The sequence below is a fragment of the Pseudoliparis swirei genome, chromosome 3 (genome assembly GCF_029220125.1).
Source record: "Pseudoliparis swirei isolate HS2019 ecotype Mariana Trench chromosome 3, NWPU_hadal_v1, whole genome shotgun sequence".
Taxonomy (NCBI): domain Eukaryota; kingdom Metazoa; phylum Chordata; class Actinopteri; order Perciformes; family Liparidae; genus Pseudoliparis; species Pseudoliparis swirei.
The window spans coordinates 24,572,517-24,585,961 of record NC_079390.1 but is presented as its reverse complement, the minus strand read 5'-3'; the positions used below and the strand labels follow the sequence as shown (position 1 = coordinate 24,585,961).

The 13,445-nt window shown below is 44.1% G+C and overlaps 1 protein-coding gene across 1 annotated transcript; it reads left to right on the top strand.

Moving 5' to 3' along the window:
* On the top strand, positions 1-12,068 carry LOC130191071 (organic cation/carnitine transporter 2-like). The gene is made up of 11 exons (XM_056410742.1): positions 1-204; positions 5,445-5,627; positions 5,798-5,901; positions 6,112-6,266; positions 6,417-6,588; positions 7,842-7,974; positions 8,193-8,293; positions 9,843-10,057; positions 10,508-10,690; positions 11,511-11,646; positions 11,883-12,068. Exons 1-11 carry the CDS (start codon positions 1-3, stop codon positions 11,950-11,952), a joined length of 1,656 nt encoding a protein of 551 aa, XP_056266717.1. The 3' UTR covers positions 11,953-12,068.
* The last annotated feature ends 1,377 nt before the right edge of the window (positions 12,069-13,445 follow it).

Sequence of the window (13,445 nt, the reverse complement as noted above, 5' to 3'; positions counted from 1 at the left end):
ATGAAGGATTACGAAGACTCCGTCGCTTTTCTGGGCCAGTGGGGACGTTTCCAGCAGGTCGTCTTCTTCCTGCTCTGTTCCAGCATTTTTCCCAATGGATTCACTTTCTCTGTTGTCTTCTTGACTGACGCTCCCCGTCACCACTGCCTGGTTCCTGAAGTCAACTTGACCCAAGACTGGCACAACGCCAGCATCCCGATAGAGGTAGTTATTTTATGTTGCTACACTGGTTTCTCATTATAAGTTATAAGTAGGGCTGTCAATTGATTAAAACAAATTAACTAATTAATCGCACATTTTGAAATTCATTAATCGCGATTAAAAGTTTTTTTTCTTCTAAAGACTAAATCTTCTAAATGAACGAGTAATCCCTTCAGACAGCGTGTATTTCAGACACTTGTTTTATTGTATTCTTTTTTAAAGACCAAACTTCACACAGAGCTGTGTTTTTAAAGAGGCTCCTACCTATAAAGTGCCAGCGAGGTATTTAATATCGTGGATGATAAATTGTTTCTTCAGTGAAACATCAGATTAGTAAAACAAGGTGTATTAGAGACCCCATTGGTCCTGTCATCTTTAACACTGAGCAGCAGAACCAGTGGCCTTGGTAACTGACACATATGTCATGTTAACCCTCTGGAGGCTGGGGGCATTTACTCCATTTTACAAAACAATGTAAATTCACCTTTTAAAGTCTTTTGCATGTGACACATCCCAGTGTTTCCCCACCATTCTATCAGGGTGAGGCCCCGCCCCCCTGTTATGTTCTCTATAGCGCCAGATTACAGCTGAAGTAACGTACGGTTCTTTCCTTAGAGACGTCTTTGTTCTTTATTAAACTAAACGTCTGTTGTTGGTCGTCTCTCCAGCAGAAGTAATGTACGGTTCTTTCCTTAGAGACGTCTTTGTTCTTTATTAAACTAAACGTCTGTTGGTCGTCTCTAAAGCAGAAGTAATGTACGGTTCTTTCCTTAGAGATGTCTTTGTTCTTTATTAAACTAAACGTCTGTTGTTGGTCGTCTCTCCAGCAGAAGTAATGTACGGTTCTTTCCTTCAAGACGTCTTTGTTCTTTATTAAACTAAACGTCTGTTGCTGGTCGTCTCTCCAGCAGAAGTAATGTACGGTTCTTTCCTTAGACGTCTTTGTTCTTTATTAAACTAAATGTCTGTTGTTGGTCGCCTCTAGCAGAAGTAATGTACGGTTCTTTCCTTCAAGACGCCTTTGTTCTTTATTAAACTAAACGTCTGTTGTTGGTCGCCTCCAGCAGAAGTAATGTACGGTTCTTTCCTTCAAGACGCCTTTGTTCTTTATTAAACTAAACGTCTGTTGTTGGTCGCCTCCAGCAGAAGTAATGTACGGTTCTTTCCTTCAAGACGCCTTTGTTCTTTATTAAACTAAACGTCTGTTGTTGGTCGCCTCCAGCAGAAGTAATGTACGGTTCTTTCCTTAGAGACGCCTTTGTTCTTTATTAAACTAAACGTCTGTTGTTGGTCGCCTCCAGCAGAAGTAATGTACGGTTCTTTCCTTCAAGACGTCTTTGTTCTTCATTAAACTAAACGTCTGTTGTTGGTCGCCTCCAGCAGAAGTAATGTACGGTTCTTTCCTTAGAGACGCCTTTGTTCTTTATTAAACTAAACGTCTGTTGTTGGTCGCCTCCAGCAGAAGTAATGTACGGTTCTTTCCTTAGACGCCTTTGTTCTTCATTAAACTAAACGTCTGTTGTGGGTCGCCTCCAGCAGAAGTAATGTACGGTTCTTTCCTTAGAGACGTCTTTGTTCTTGTATTAAACTAAACATCTGTTCTTGGTCGTCCCTACAGCAGAAGTAATGTACGGTTCTTTCCTTAGAGACGTCTTTGTTCTTTATTAAACTAAACGTCTGTTGTTGGTCGTCTCTCCAGCAGAAGTAATGTACGGTTCTTTCCTTAGACGTCTTTGTTCTTGTATTAAACTAAACATCTGTTCTTGGTCGTCCCTACAGCAGAAGTAATGTACGGTTCTTTCCTTCAAGACGTCTTTGTTCTTTATTAAACTAAACGTCTGTTGTTGGTCGTCTCTACAGCAGAAGTAATGTACGGTTCTTTCCTTAGACGTCTTTGTTCTTTATTAAACTAAACGTCTGTTGTTGGTCGTCTCTCCAGCAGAAGTAATGTACGGTTCTTTCCTTCAAGACGGCTTTGTTCATTATTAAACTCGACGTCTGTTGTTGGTCGTCGCTCCAGCAGAAGTAATGTACGGTTCTTTCCTTAGAGACCTCTTTGTTCTTTATTAAACTAAACGTCTGTTGTTGGTCGCCTCCAGCAGAAGTAATGTACGGTTCTTTCCTTAGACGCTTTGTTCTTTATTAAACTAAACGCCTGTTGTTGGTCGCCTCCAGCAGAAGTAATGTACGGTTCTTTCCTTCAAGACGTCTTTGTTCTTTATTAAACTAAACGTCTGTTGTTGGTCGTCTCTCCAGCAGAAGTAATGTACGGTTCTTTCCTTAAGACGTCTTTGTTCTTTATTAAACTAAACGTCTGTTGTTGGTCGTCTCTCCAGCAGAAGTAATGTACGGTTCTTTCCTTAGAGACCTCTTTGTTCTTTTATTAAACTAAACGTCTGTTGTTGGTCGTCTCTACAGCAGCATGTCATTCTGTCTCTAGTGTCGGTCACTCTTCTCTCTCCGTCCCGCGCGCCGCAGAGCTCCATGCCAGCGTGTGTGCGCGCGCATCGGGGCGGAGCAACAACAAAGTCCCCTTCACCTTCCGCCCCGCGTCACCGACAGGTCGCCCTCTGCTCCTCTGTGAATATGGAGGAGCAGACGGGAGGAAGGAGGCGGACTGCCGCGGCTTGACACTCAGAGGAGTGCAACAACTTCAACGACACCGGAAGGAAACAAAGTTGCGTTAATTGCGTTAAAATATTTTAGTGCGTTAATCGCGGCCAAATTAATCGCATAGATTAACGCGTTAACGCTGACAGCCCTAGTTATAAGCTATAATTATAAGCAATTATAATATAAGCATCAAACATTCTGCAATGATTTGGACTCACCAGCGTGAGAACTTTGGATATTTGTGAGTTCAGGCTTTCAGTGATATAACTCTTACCTCAATTTGTTATATTTGTGGTGGATATAATGTTTTGAATTGTGTGCTTCCACAACATATACAAATAGTGTGTGTTAAACTTTTCCATTGTGTTATATTAGGCTTAAATTACAGCTGCACAGATGACCTAGAGGGCACACAGCCTCTCCCTAACACAAGGTACAAGAACGGCAGACAGAGACAGACCCAGCGGCCTGGTGCTGATCCAGAATTAACCGGTAGAGAGGAGACTGCAGAGCGAGGGCCGGGATGCTGAGACAGATAACGATCAGAGAGACGAGGGGACGTCTAATCTAACCTAAGATTAGATGAGGTTAGATTAGATTCAACTTCTACGTTCCTTAAAGTAACCGGCTTGAAATGGGACAGGGTTAAACTGAGTGACGAGGAATAATATGTAATGAGGGAGTGGACGGTGGAGCACATGCATTGAGTGTGATGTATAAATAATATGTTTGTTCGGCAGTTGGTAAAGACAGATGTGGGGAGGTCGTTGTTTTTAATACCCAGCTCAGGTCTATTTGTGAAACTGTTGGTTACAAATAAATCTCCATGAAGTGAACTCTGATCCAAACTCTCTGTGTCCTGTGGGTGTTACGGAGGTCCAGAGGGTGAGTCTCCTGTGTGTGTGTGTGTGTGTGTGTGAGTCTCCTGTGTGTGTGTGTGTGAGTCTCCTGTGTGTGTGTGTGTGTGTGTGAGTCTCCTGTGTGTGTGTGTGTGTGTGTGTGTGAGTCTCCTGTGGCGTCTCAGCAGCAGTCAGATAGAGAGAAACACGTTTATATGCATCAGGTTAAGAGATCAGTCAGAATCGACTAGAAGGAAGAAATCCAGCCACAACATATTACAATACTTTGATAATCAAATGTGTGGCTTTGGAGTTAATTAATGTACAGTGTTTTTCTGCATCTGCAGTATAAAGTTTAACCTTTTGAAAACCACTCGAAAAAGAAGCACTTTCAAGATGAATATCTCTTGGAAGGAAGCACAGCAAAGGCCTAAAATCAGCCATATAATAGCACAACTTGTGGACAGTCTCTCTGCAAAATGTGACTTTGAAAAAGTAATATAATAATAATAATCATTTATTTTATATAGCGCTTCTCTAGACACTCGAAGTCGCTTTACAGAGTGCAGAGTCCAGTAGTCACACACAGTCGTCCCGGTGGTGGAGCTACATCAGGAGCCACAGCTGCCCTGGAGCAGACTGACGGAAGCGTGGCAGCCAATCAGCGCCTCCGGCCCCTCCCCCACCACCAACACTCATTCACATCCATACGAACCGGGGTGAGGCTGCGGTGCATGTCTTTATGATGGAGGGGGAAACCGGAGGACCCGGAGGAAACCCACACAGGCACGAGGAGAACATGCAAACTCCACACAGAAAGGACCTGGAACGACCGGGATTCGAACCCAGGGCCTTCTTGCTGTGAGGAGACAGTGCTAACCACTGAGCCACCGTGCTGCCCAAAAGTGAAACAGAAAGCAGCGAGGGAGTTTTTAGTAAAGAGTTCTTCAAAATGTGCATTTTAGCACCATCTCATCACCATTTGACTTTTCTCATGTACCAAACCATATATTTCACTTGTATATTACTTATGGTGTTCAATACATCTAAACACATTAGTCTGTGGCTTTACAACAGTAAACCAAAGATAAAAGAACGATAAAACAAAGTGGTGTGTGTCCTCTGCGTTATGGATATTCTCCTCTCTGTCACTTCTGAGCTGTTGCTAGGCAGATATCTCTGCAGGGGAAGGGTGGGTTTGAAAGAACAACACGTCTTAAAACAAGATTGACAGCAATGTGAGCCAATAGGATACAGAAAGGCGTCGCCATATTTGAAACATGGAATCCGATATGCTGAAATCGAAATGCCTCAAAGCTGATTTTCACGTCTTCTCCAAATGTCCGCCATGTTTTTTAAAGGGACATACACGGAACATATGTTCTTTAGCTCATATCTCTGTGATGCTTTGGTGCAGAATGATTCTGTAAAGATATTTAGAACCTGTGTGGAGTCTTCTTGCTTTCTAACTTTTCTTTTTTTCCAATAGCACGTAGCTACATGTCGCTAGTTCCGGAAACATTCTAAATAGGCCGTCTCCGACAAAATTATGATTATGATATTTTAATGATTATTTTAGTTGGTGTTTGAGTTGTGTTGAAATGGCTAACTGGTTTTTATAGCCCAAGTTGTGTTCTTTATTTTGATGTCCAACTTCAATTTATATTCTCATGTTTATTATCATGTTTTAGACGGTTTAACCACAAAGTCCAAAAAGTCCCCCGACGGTTTACGGTTTTATGTAAAACATGACTAACGCCACTAACAGGTGTGTGCCGTTGTGCCCGTGAGGTGGTGAATGGGAACCAGCAGCTGAGCAGGTGCAGCAGGTTCAGGCTGGACGTGGTCAGAAATCTCTCCGCTCAGGGATTGGTTCCTGGCCGGGACGTCAACCTGACGGACCTGGAGCAGGAGGGCTGTGTGGACGGGTGGAGCTACAGCAGAGACGTCTACCAGTCCACCATCGTCTCGGAGGTGAGGGTTGTTGTATGTAAGCCTACAGTTCAGTAACTGGACTAAAGTCAATCAATAAACCTCAATGGAACACAAACTCAACTGTGATTTGCTAAGGAAGGAAATGTTTGGTGTATTTTTACATTTTTTGTATAAACGGAGGTTATTTGTCTTTGTTCACGCTCCTCCAGTTTGACCTGGTGTGTGGAGAGCAGTGGAAGCAGCCGTTCACCACAACAGTTTTCTTACTGGGGGTTCTGGTTGGATCCTTCTTCTCAGGACAGCTCTCAGACAGGCACTGAACACACCATCTCATATTACAAATCATGTACACATCATATTCCTAAAGCCTTTTCATTCTTGATGAAAATGTCCATGCTTAACTTTTGCCAAATAAAAAAACACAGTAGATAAAAAATGGATACATTTAAACTGAAAGGATCTTTAGTAACCGTTAGTGTAAAGGATTCAAAAATGTTGTTGCTCCTATTACTTCTCATTCTAGGTTTGGAAGAAAGCCTGTTTTTTTTTGCACAATGGCAGTTCAGACCATTTTTTCTTTTTTTCAAATCTTTTCGACTTCATGGATTGTGTTCACCATCCTCGGCTTCATCAGTGGAATTGGACAGATCTCCAACTATGTGTCTGCTTTTGTGCTGGGTAAATGTTTACATGTTGTGCTGTTGAACAAGAAATACTACCGTTAGTGATGTTGAACAATTTACATATATTGTGTGTACTGTGCAAGTCCTGTTGTACCACTTCTTATAACTAACTTCACCTATTTGCCTGCATTTCTCTCTCTTTCAGGCAATGAGATCTTGACTGGTAATGTACGGGTCCTGTTCTCTTCTCTGGGGGTGTGTCTGGGGTATGCCTTTGGCTACATGATGCTGCCTCTTTTGGCTTACTTCTTCAGGGGCTGGAAGTCTCTCCTGCTGGCTATCTCTCTGCCTGGCCTGCTCTACATACCGCTCTGGTGGTAGGTTGTACTCATGACAATAAAGCATGGTTTCATATTAACTTTACCATATCATCCATCCTTTTACTTCCCCTTATCTGGGGCTGGTTAACATTGGCAGAAGGCTATGCAAGATAGTCAAGGTACCCCTCACTCCAGCAACGTTTCCCAGCTCTTCCTGGGGATCTTTTGGGGTTCCCAGGCCAGATAATATATATAATCCCACCAACGTGTTTATGGTCTTCTACTAGTTGGACATGCCCAGAAAACCTCCAAAGTAAAGTGCCCCGGAGGCATACTGACCACTTCAACTAGCTCTTTATGAAGGTGAAAAAGCTTTTTGAGATCCTTCCGAATGTCTGAGCCCCTCTTGCGATCTCTGAAGTTAAGCCCAACCACCCTATGGAGGAAAGTAATCTTACCCGCAATTGTAGTCTTTCGACCACTTGAAAGGTTGAATGATAATTTAATTAGTAACAACCTTGGCAGACGCCAATAATCGGCAAGAACAAATTTGACATTGTGCTGAGAACACAAAAACAGCTTTCAGTCAAGGAATGTACAAGGAATGTAAGACCAACAGTCCGGTGCCCCATACTCTCGCAATACTCCCCGCAGGAGTCCGTAAGGGAACCTATTGTAAGCCCCCAAGTCCACAAAACACATGAACCTGGGCAAACCCTGAGCTGTTGAGTGTCCTGCATGAGGTAGGAGGTGTTGTCCATCAGGGATGATAGCTTCGCCATCACTAGCCATTATTTGGTGCTCCAGAAGACCCCTGATTTTGCTCCTGTCAGAAGATGAAAATAAAGTAATTGTATATTTTTACAGGGACAATGCACACCAATCAAGAGTAACACTATAAGTGAGCCAGAGTTAGCCAGAGAGGTTCATTTTCATCTGCTGTCCCAGACCAGATTCGTTTGAAGGCAGCCAGAAATTACAACATTTCTAATAACATAGATAGACAGACAGTAATATATGGACAAAAACATTTCACATAAAAGCAAAGGAAAAGTGTAGCTACAGTATGAGTACATATATATCACAGAGGCACATAACATACATCAACACTGAACAAGACAAATGCACGTATGTACCAAACAAGCAACCAGGACAGAGGGTACATTAATGTGTCCTTAAGGTTATGTTTTAATGTTTAATATTAATGTGCCTAATTTACTATATAAATATCCTAACTTGTCTTCACGTGTCATTTAAGCCTCTCTGATCCGACTCGAACCTTTTTGCCTCCCTCTTTCAAACTGAGGCAGGTTCATCCCAGAGTCTCCTCGTTGGTTGCTCTCTCAGGGAAGAGTGGAGGAGGCTGAGAACATTGTGAGAAAAGCTGCGAAATGGAACAAAGTCGATGCTCCACTGGTCATCTTTGAGGACTACGGCGTACATGTAGGTCTGCCCAAACCTAAATCGTGTAGGACCGGACACTGAACACAATGTGTGCTTCAAGAGACACACTGTTAGAACTATAAATGCCATTAGTAGCAATGTACGTATCACATTTCATGACAATTCTTCTGCCAGTTGTTGAGATATTTCATTCTGGACCAAAGTGGTGGAATGATACGGTAAACTACTGGTGAGATGAAGGTTTTTGTATGTTGCAGGTTGATGAGACAAAGACGAACCCGAAGGAACAGCACAATGTCTTCAACCTGGTGAAGACAAAAAACATCAGAAACACGACGTTCATTCTGTGCCTGCTGTGGTGAGTGTGTATTTGTAACAACTCCTGTCACAATCCCCAGGGTCCCCCCCCCCCCTTTAGCGTGATGTTTGGCAAGATACTTTATTCAGTGTCTCTGCTCTGCCGGTCTCGTTCTTCCATCTCCATTGCAGCTGATATAGGGGAGAGACACAATAGCCCTGATTCCCTACAGCTGCGGCCAATTAGGCCTCTTCAAGGCACCTGTTTTCTGAGCCACTCCCCCACTCCACTCGGCAGCTGAGCCTAACCACCACATACCCCCACCGCCTGACTTAGGATAGGGTGCCATCTGGCCTACTGTCAGTCTGCCGAGTAAAAGGGAGAGAGAAGTTAGGTGTATGAAGGAGTGCTTCCCCACAGAGAGTTTGTTTTACCTCCTCAAATACCAACTGGCACTGCTCCGTCCACTGGACCGGAGGCACCTTTCTGGGTCAGGTCAGTCATGGGGATGCCCAAGTCGTACCCCAGATACCGTACCTCCCTCTGTCCAACTGCACACTTCCCTGGGTTGGTGGTGAGCCCTGCCTGCCTCAAGGATTCCAGCACCGTGTCCACCCGCTGAACATGCTCCACCCAGTTGGTGCTGTGGATAACTACGTCATCCAAGTAGGCCACAGCATATGCAGCCTGCGGACGCAGAACCTGGTCCGTGAGGTGTTGAAAAGTAGCTGGGGCCACGAACAACCCAAAGGGAAGTGTGGTGAATTTGTATAAACCAAACGGAGTGGAGAAGGCCATTTTTTCCTTGGACTCTGGCTATAGAGGAATCTGCCAGTCGCCCTTGGTTAAATGCAGGGTCGTAAAGAAACTCACAGTGCCCAGCCGGTCCAGGGGTTCGTCGATCCGAGGCATTAGGTAGGCTTCAAAACGTGACACAGGAGGCAGGAGTGAGAACATGTCAGCAAACTGCTCTTGCAACTGGGCAATGTCTGTTCTCTGGGTCCCGAAGAGATGGTCTTCGCAACTGGATTGGTGCATTTTGGGACCTCAGGCCCCAGCTCCTCTCTCTCAGATACCGAGGACACCAGAGAAACAGACTCCGCCTCCCTCTATGCTTTTAGGAGGTTGAGGTGGTAAAGCTGTGTAGCTCCGCCCCTGTCAGAACGCACCACGTCATAGTCAACATCCCCCACTCCCTGTGTGACCACAAAGGGCCCTTGCCACTTGGTGAGGAGTTTAGAGCTGGAATAAGGAAGCAATACAAGTACCTTTTCTCCCGGTGTGAATTGTCTCATTGCAGCTGATATAGGGATAGACACAATAGCCCTGATTCCCTACAGCTGAGGCCAATTAGGCCTTTTCCCGGCACCTGTTCCCTGAACCACTCCCTCACTCACCACCGCAGCTGAGCCTAACAATGCCCCAGCCACCAGAGTATTGTTTTTACATTCACTCATTTACAACGAGGAAATTACTTGGTTTTTTTCCTTGGTTAGTTTTATTTCTCTCTTTTTACGTGAAAGTACTGAGTTTAATCGTTTTGGTCATGTCAAATGTTGTTTCTGTGCTAATTTCCATTGATACCTCTTGGTTGTCTGTATCTCCCCAGGTTGACTCTCAGTATGGGATACTATGGCCTGTCCCTGAACACATCCCGACTTCATGCTAACCCCTACATCAGCTGCTTCCTCTCAGCAGCTGTAGAGGTACCAGCATACACTTCCAGCTGGCTGGCGCTGCGATACTTCCCACGACGGCTTTCTGTTGTTTCTACTTTGCTCGTTGGAGGATTGTCGCTGTATTTCCTTCAACTGGTGCCTGAAAGTAAGCAGTGACGTGACGTGTGGTGCATCATGGCACTTTTATATTTCCAAGCAAATATATCAAGCCCTCCTTAACTAGAGTACTTAACAGATTCAAAATTGCACTCCTATAACATTTAGAATTGTTTTAATTTGTTTTATGTATGCAGCAGACCCAAAGATATTCCTTATTTGTACCATGCATCATTCCTATTATTTAGAATCTGGTGCACGCATTAAACAGAACGCAATCCCAACTGTCTGTGTCATGCTAGTAGAAGCTAATAATGTAGTCTTGAGCTACTTGGTTTCTGAGGTTAAAGACTTGTTAAGAAGGCTTTGGAGTTTTTAAAGCAGCAGAGAAAATGGTTTTATTGAGTGAAGGCATGGGTACAAAATGTCACAAATGCATCTGATCTGCTGCTGTGGATCATTCAGGAGCTTTCTCAGACAAACTGTTCTCTCCTTTCAGGTTTATCAGAACTGGCTGTTGCTCTGGAGATGCTGGGTAAATTTGCCATGACTGCTGGTTTTACCCTGATGTATGCCTACACTGCAGAGCTTTACCCCACTGTGCTCAGGAACACAGCGACAGGGACATGCAGTGCTGTTTCCAAAGTGGGCAGTTCCATTGCTCCTTTTTTGTCACAGCTAAGTGAGTCATTGGTTACCCTGAAATATCATTTAAAGTTACTTCAAGGGATTTTTAACCGATTATGAAACTGTCTCAAATCAAGACTAAATCCTCTACATGACCGTCATAGATTGGGTTTTCCTTCATAGTTATTCTTAATACTTGTCATCAGGGCCGCCGGGTCGGTTTCCATGCTTTTCATTTAGCTGCTGCTTTTATCCAAAGCGACTTAAATGTTACAGTCATACACCGTAGATAGAGATACAGTGAACAATTCAGGGTTCAGTGTCTTACTCAAGGACCGCCAATCCCCTGATTGAATGACGGACCTGTGAACCACAGTCGCCCACAAAATGCAAAGTTGAAACCATGCAGGTTCACCAGAAACTCATCGGTCCAGACACCAGTTGGGCCTCCGGCAACGACCGAAACAAGCTTCACTGCAGATTTTAACCTGGCTGACCGGAGGAGAGTTCTCCAAAATCTGTCCGGGAGCAGAGCGTCACTTTGCTGCCGGTATCCCCTGGTAGTCGACACCGACACCCCGCTGCTGGAGACCCTGGCTATACTAATAGACCCACTGGAGGAAAAGGAGGCACCAGAACCAGGACCAATCAGAGCATGCCTCTCCTGAAGTAAAATTAGGTTTTATAAAGTGACCCTGGTGCTCTTTTGACCACAGGAACCGCCAAAATCAACACCAAATTGTTCCTTGGAGTAACTTCAAATAGAAAAGCATCTGATTTGCTATACACACTGATTCATTCACATACAGTAAATAGTAACAGTGCACAATAAACACAGGACTTCCTTCATCCAAATGTCCTCTTCTCTTTCACAGGTGGAGACTTTGAGTACCTCCCTTATGTTGTCATGGGGACTCTGGCTGTTGTGTCGGCCTTTGCTGCGCTCTTCCTTCCAGAGACTTTAGGACGACCTCTACCTCAAACTATTCAACAGATGCACAAAAGACAAAGGTGGGTTCCTTAAGGAATACATACGTCTTCGTAAATGCATCCTATGTCAATACTCGTATACTGTCGAAGTAGAAACTGAAATGTTGATTTATATGCACCGTCACTGGAAAATTATTAAATAAATGAACATTAAATATAATTTAGTAGACAGTCACCGTGGCTTGAAAAATATAAAAAATACATATTAAAAGCTTCTGATATAATTTGGTTTGTTTATGTGTCTTTTGTCTCTACAGCTTGAAGTGTCCATTCATCACAAGAAGAGGGCATTCAAACCCTCAGGTGCTTCTCCAAAGTCGCCTCTGATTGTCTAAAACAGGGGTGCTCAATACGTCGATCGCGGCGACCTGCCAGTCGATGGCGGCGTAGTGTTGGTAGATCGCATGACATTAAAAAAAATTGGTCCGCCCCCCTGAAATTTTCTCTATAGCACGTCTTTGTTCTTTTATTAAACTAAACGTCTGTTGTTGATCATCTCTACAACAACATGTCATTTCTGTCTCTACGTGTCGCGTTAACACTTCTCGGCTCTCCGTCTCGCGCGCCGCAGACTGTGCCCATCGGGAAGGAGCAAAAAAAAAGTCTTTTTTACTGTATTTTAATGCCGCAAAACTTTACTCCAGTTTGGTGGACATATTTAAAACATTATATTGTTTCTCTCGCATTCCTCGGCCCGGTTGTGGTCACATAAAAATCCAGTGACAAATGAATCCTCTTCAGTTTTTCCTGACAAGTTTCCAGAAACATGGACGGAGACGTGATGGCCGCCCAGTTATGAACTATTATTCACTCAAAGTGGATATTGGTGGGCCTACGTGCTCAAGGGACAACCGACGACTTCCAGCTCCAACATCACCGACCACCGTCCCAGTTGAACATCCTGTGGTCTGCCTGTGAGATAGTCAGTGATCCAGTAGACCAGGGGTCCTCAAACCTTTTCCTGTGAGGGCCACATAACTTTCCCCTTCTCTGATGGGGGCCGGGGTCAGTTTGTCACAGAAAAAGTGTGATGATCGCAGGGGTGCCTAAATGTAAACATTTATTGTTTTCCAGAAAGCCACACATAACCAAATATTAATAACCCTTTCCGGGATCTTACCCCACCTTTTCGCCATTATTCCACCCCACTTAGCAGGGGAAGGACAAACATACAAAAGGTTGGTGAGAATGGTAGACTAATCCAATTTATATCTAGATGTTTCCAATGTACCTAAAAAAATAGTTTGAACATGTATTTTTCATTAAAACGAGTGAGTTATCCTGATTGAACTCTGATCTATGGAGAGGTGACTAACGTAAGTTATGTCCATAACTACGGATCTATGAGACCGAAGGATGACCGTCACCACGGTCTTCACCTTGAATGAAGCCTTCTTCTTCCTATCTGCGAGATCATAATATCAAAAATGTCATGTGACTGACCGTAAGAGGCTGGCCGTAGGCTATAAAGCAACCGGAAAACCACGCCTCTTCCTCCTGCCTGAAACGCCTCAGCCCATTCTGAGCGACAAGAGATGGTGACGGTCATCCTTCGGTCTCATAGATCCGTAGTTATGGACATAACTTACGATCTATTTCGACCTCACTCTGACCGTCACCACGGTCTTCACCTTGGATGACTAATATCAGCATTGTCGCGAGGAACGGAAGATTCCACCGCCTCACCAACATGCTCGGCGGCCGACATGAGAACTGTGGCACCAATTGCCATAGACGTTACATTGACTCTATAAAACCTTGCAAACGTGCATGGAGTACTCCATGATGCTGCTGCACAAATGTCCCCAACAGCAACTCCC

Excerpts from the sequence above, each read along its gene's own strand:
- LOC130191071 (XM_056410742.1), top strand. The coding sequence starts at position 1 with ATGAAGGATTACGAAGACTCCGTCGCTTTTCTGGGCCAGTGGGGACGT. Across the intron at positions 5,902-6,111 it reads TCAGGACAGCTCTCAGACAG|GTTTGGAAGAAAGCCTGTTT; the intron begins GCACTGAACACA and ends TTCTCATTCTAG. Across the intron at positions 8,294-9,842 it reads TTCATTCTGTGCCTGCTGTG|GTTGACTCTCAGTATGGGAT; the intron begins GTGAGTGTGTAT and ends GTATCTCCCCAG.